Here is a 5,094-nt window from a genome sequence, read left to right on the forward strand (position 1 = left end):
CAGAAAATGTCTTTAAACAATTGACTGTAATAGGCAGCACTGCAGCAATAGGCTACAGATATTCTCGCGACCTAAACTAAAGTTTGGGACTCATATGGTGTAGTCTCGCTGCTCTCACATTGCCAGACCTTTCTGTTGACTCTATACTGATGCTGTAGGCAATAACATCTTCGCTGTAGGGTGGGACTAAACTGCTCTTTATTTTTGGCTCCAGTGTCTTGCCGTAGCGCCAGTCTCCGCCTCCAAGGATAAAAGGCGGCTGCGCAAACGCTGTCGGTCTTCTCCCACGTCAACCAGAGCAGCAGCTACCGGCAATTCACCACTCAACCGAGCTTCATAATGTGAGCATACTATTCCTCTTTTTACGTGTATATATTACGTCTATATTATATAGGCCTATATCTAATTATCCCTGTTGTTTAAACGCCCGAGTTGGAAGCTAGTGTTTAAGTTAGTTTTCAGAAGTCGGTATTTTCCAGCATGTGTGGTCTAACGCAAAGTTATGTCAGATACATTGAAACTTCCCGGTAATGCTGTGATTTCAGTAGTTATGTTAACGTTATGTTAACTGACGCTATAATGGGGTAACTGTGTATTGGTGCTGCAGTCCTGGCAGATTGAGGCTGCGCCGCTTCCCTGACATGGCAAGTCAGTGCGCGAACAAAAGACCATGCGGCTGTGTGAGGCCGAGGCCTGTGCTGCTATCCCCTTAAAACAGGGTGGAACAGTTACACTGTCTGTGGAAAAATGAATTAGCTACTTCGGCAGTAACGAGGGGTCGCTCAGCAGGGTGAAACTATCTTCTTTGGCAGGAGTTATTGTAATCCGGGTCAAAGACCGGCTGTCAAGTGCAGCCGGCCGCAGACCAAAACGTCATTAACTTCAGTGAGCTGTCTGAGGAAGGTGCTCACGTGCAGTCAAATGCCATTCAGACAGGCACCGATTTGCTTATGGCTATTATTACCCTATATGCTATGCTAATGTCGCTATGCCTCAATTTGGCCAAGCGACTAGTAGCATTAACGGTACACCCAACTTATTTGAGTAAATGTCAACTGTAGCAATTGGCTAACGTGTCTGTCATAATTGTTGTACATTAACGTTAGTTGCTCCTAACGGTCATTCAAAGGAGTTGTGCTCGTGATACAGCAGTCCATTAAACATGCCTTCTTTTATGTAGGCCGGTTTTGCGGATGTGTCTTGTGTATGGAACCTTTCCTTCCAAGGAAGGAGGGAGACCTAACTTTACTTGTCAGCCATTAAAAAGCGCACTTCCTTAAAGTGCAAGCTCATAGTAGTCGTGTATTGTAGGCCGTGTGTGTTTAACGTTACGTTAGCCTGACGCAGGTGTGACTGTGATTTGGAATAACGTTACCAGTCGGTGTGCAATAGCTGTGGGCAGTGACGTGACTTGACCTGCATCAGAAAGCCGATGATGTGTCAATCGGTTTCTTTAACCTCCTGTTAAAATCAGCGTAGCGTCGGGTATGGTTCAGATAGGGAACAGAACTCGATGCTACACCGGTATTGTTGGAAACCCAACGCTAACTTTTGTCTACTCTTTTTCTGGGTCTTTGTCATATTCAGGCTTTATTGGTCTTTTGAGATTTGAGCTTCAGGGACAATGATGCCTCTGCCAGTGGCTATAATTCTGCAAAGGTTTATTTTCATGTTAATCTGTAGTGTTAGGGCTTAATTTTTGTGTTCCTTTTGTGGGAATAACTTTAGTTAATGCTCCCCTAAGCTGCACAAAATGACAAATCAAGTTTTCTGGAAAGAACAATGTAATTGTATCAAAAGTAAAATAACTAATGTTTTGCATGCTTGCCTGTAGACGAGATCACATTTGGCTTTATTTGCTTATTCTGCACTGAGTGGCTGCTACTATCAATATTATTTTCATTAATCTGCCATATGTTCCTTTTTATAATAAGTCTGTAAAATATTACACCCTATAATTTCCCAGAGCTCAAGTAGATGACTTGAAACTGCTTGTTTGGTTAGACCAGCAGTTAAAAACAAGCCTATGAGAGAGAACCTTAAATGCTCAGATTTTAGCAGCTGGAACCAATGAGTGTTTGGCTTTTTTCTTCTCTTAAAGTTGCTGATAAGTTTCTGTCAACTGATCAAATGACTGACTTGTTTTAACTCCAGACTTTCTGCGGTTCACCAGCGATTGATTGGAAGTCTGTGTACCTACTAAGCACTATATCACCTATAATTGGTACAATATGGGAAACTTCAGTTTAGGGCTGAAACGATTCCTCGAATAATTCAATTACAAAAAATGCTCGCTGCAAAATGATTTGCCTCGACATTCGCTAAATCAATGTTACATAATTGTGTAATTGTCAATTCTTTAACTGCTAACATTAGCTAAGGTCTTAAGGTGTAGACTGGTAATTGTTTTTTGTTTAGAAAAACAATCAACAATTACAAACCATGAATTTATCACTTCAACATGCTAAACTACGACTTTACTTTATCACTCTTTTTGACATGCTATACTATATGCCAAATTGTAATTATACGTGATAATTGGTCAGACTATATATTTCAGTTTGCTTTTGACCCTATACATGTCCATAACAACACAAATGATATGGGGGGATACAGTGATAAAACATATTTTATGATAATGAAGAGGTGTGGTTTAGTCAAAACTTTTTAACTTCTTTAAACATTTTTGAAATTTGACTGAGACAATATTTGAATTGCAATTATTTCTGGAAGAATTAATTGTACAGCAACATTTGCAGTTGTTACAGCTTCTAGTCTCTTGACTTGGTGAAACTGCCAGTGGAGTCGGTGCAGTGCACCATAGAAACGGTGAGGATAAGTCTTTACGTTGTGTAGGCGGGGCTGGCAGCCAAAGTCACAGTAGTTCAGGTTAGGTGATCTGGCTGTCAGATCCACTCTGACCGGAGCTGCGTGTCGTCTTATGTGTTCGCTGTGCAATGGGGTTGGGGGCCTCTACAGCCCGCCCCACTGATGACTGTGCCAAATGCGACCAAGAGCCGTGAGTGACTCTTCAGCCTTGTGTTCCTCCTGCAGACTTTTGTATTTCCTTCATCGTTTTTTTTTTTTTTTTCCTGTTGTAGAATCATGGCTGAGCAGAAGGAGCGCACATTCATTGCCATCAAGCCCGATGGCGTGCAGAGGGGCATCATTGGGGAGGTCATCAAGAGGTTTGAGACCAAAGGCTTCAAACTTGTGGCCATGAAGATGCAACATGTAAGTAAACTTATTTTTAAGGCTTTGGCTTAGATTTACCTTTTTTATGACAAAGGAGTTTTAAATTGGCCACTTTCATAAGTCTTTTTTTTACCATCTACTGTGTATGCACATGATCTTGTGATCTTTATGCCTCCGGTGAGCTTAACCTGCATGTCTATTCCTGACTGCAGCATAGATTAGCACAGTGTAAGGGTCTCCTGATCCTCTAACACTTACCATGAAGTGTGCTTCATTTATAAACCTGTGTTATGTGAGAACACATACAAAAATGTTGTATAAGTGAAGTAGATTAACCCTAATTAGCTCCCGGTGTTAGTGGAGAAGTCGGAAGTGAAATGAGAGGGAGCCAAGTGCAGTCTGGCAGAGGAGCACAGCCTGAGAAACTACACTGATTATTCAATGTAGAGCAGCAGAAGTTTATTTCCATGAGTTACCAGAGCTCCAAATGTCCTCACTGATTGGCTGACATCAGAACAGAAAGCACTTCACTAAAATGACTCTCATACTGAATTGGTCAGATTTGACTTTGAGTCGTTGGATGTGTGCCTGTTTCAGTCGGCTCAGGATTTCTGCTTATTCAACTTGAGGGACTAGAGTCTAGCATTGGAGTAGAATGGATTGATCATGTGACCAAGGTTGTTGTTCCAACTGTAAGCGGTAGGGGTGGAGGGGAAATCGATGCAGCAAAGTATAGCAATACTTGCTGATACAGACGCCAAGTATTTAATTATATAAATTGCACATGAAAATCTAGGTTTTTCGTACTATAACGTGTCAACAGTAATGCTTTTTAGATTGTTTAACTTACAGGGATAAGTTCTATTGACAGTAGCATGGGGTCAGGATTTGTTAAATTTTACAATATGGACCAATAATTGGTATAGAATGTGAAATGGTTTCATATGTCCAATGCTTGCTGTCTCCCTGCTGCAGGCCTCTGAGGACCTCCTGACACAGCACTACCTCGACCTGAAGGACCGGCCATTCTTTCCCACCCTCATGAAATACATGACCTCTGGTCCAGTTGTTGCCATGGTAAGAAGAGACGCAACCGAGCCAGTCAACGCGGTTGGTTATGACCTTCAGATATGATGTGGTCACAACCCAGCAGCTACACGTACCAAAACCCTCACATGCTGAAAATGGGTGTGGGCTTCACACTCAGTCAGTAAACGGCTAACTTCAAACTCCAGTCCAGCTGGAGTTTGAACTGCTGCAGAGATGGTGTGAAGAGAGCGAGACGGACCTGTGAATTGGAGAAATAAAATATAATTGCTTGGCTCACAGCAATTAAGAGAAAAATCTGTTTTTATTTTAAAGTGCGCAGCAACCTGTGCCGACTGTTTGTCTATCCCGGTTTGTTGACCCTGGTTGTGTGCAATTCACACTGAAATGGCCCTGTGTGCGACCGCTCGACCCGGATGGCGACGCAGAGGCTGTCAATGCGCAGTTTACCCTTTCAAAGTGAACCCTGGTTAACACTCGGTGTGGAAGGAGTACAAGACTGGTGGGTTTTGAACCAAAGCCCAGGAGACAATTTATGGAGCATTTGTTTGCTGTTGTAAAAAATAATACCTGTAATTTGTCAGCTGTTTGGAGAAATGTGTTCCTTTCAAAAAGTACTGGGGAAGAGCTAACAAGCAGCTGGCTTCATCCCTCTGTTATGTATTTCAGGTGTGGGAGGGCAAAGGTGTGGTGAAGACCGGCAGGGTGATGCTGGGTGAGACCAACCCCGCTGATTCCAAGCCCGGGACCATCAGAGGAGACTTTTGCATCGACGTCAGCAAGTGAGTGTTTTGTTAGGGCTCAGAGGAGCCCTAAATATCAACGGTGTGTTCAGTGGTAGCCCGGACACAT

General features: G+C 42.7%; 1 protein-coding gene across 1 annotated transcript in view; it reads left to right on the top strand.

Moving 5' to 3' along the window:
- The first annotated feature begins 230 nt into the window (after positions 1-230).
- nme2a (NME/NM23 nucleoside diphosphate kinase 2a) overlaps positions 231-5,094 on the top strand; it is a 5,383-nt gene continuing 519 nt past the window's right edge. The window contains exons 1-4 of the mRNA XM_078279581.1: positions 231-341; positions 3,102-3,234; positions 4,171-4,272; positions 4,912-5,024. Coding sequence (XP_078135707.1) covers positions 3,106-3,234; positions 4,171-4,272; positions 4,912-5,024 — 344 coding nt within the window. The 5' untranslated portion in view covers positions 231-341; positions 3,102-3,105. The remainder of the gene's footprint in view (positions 342-3,101; positions 3,235-4,170; positions 4,273-4,911; positions 5,025-5,094) is intronic.

This window comes from Sander vitreus, chromosome 21 (genome assembly GCF_031162955.1).
Source record: "Sander vitreus isolate 19-12246 chromosome 21, sanVit1, whole genome shotgun sequence".
Lineage (NCBI taxonomy): Eukaryota > Metazoa > Chordata > Actinopteri > Perciformes > Percidae > Sander > Sander vitreus.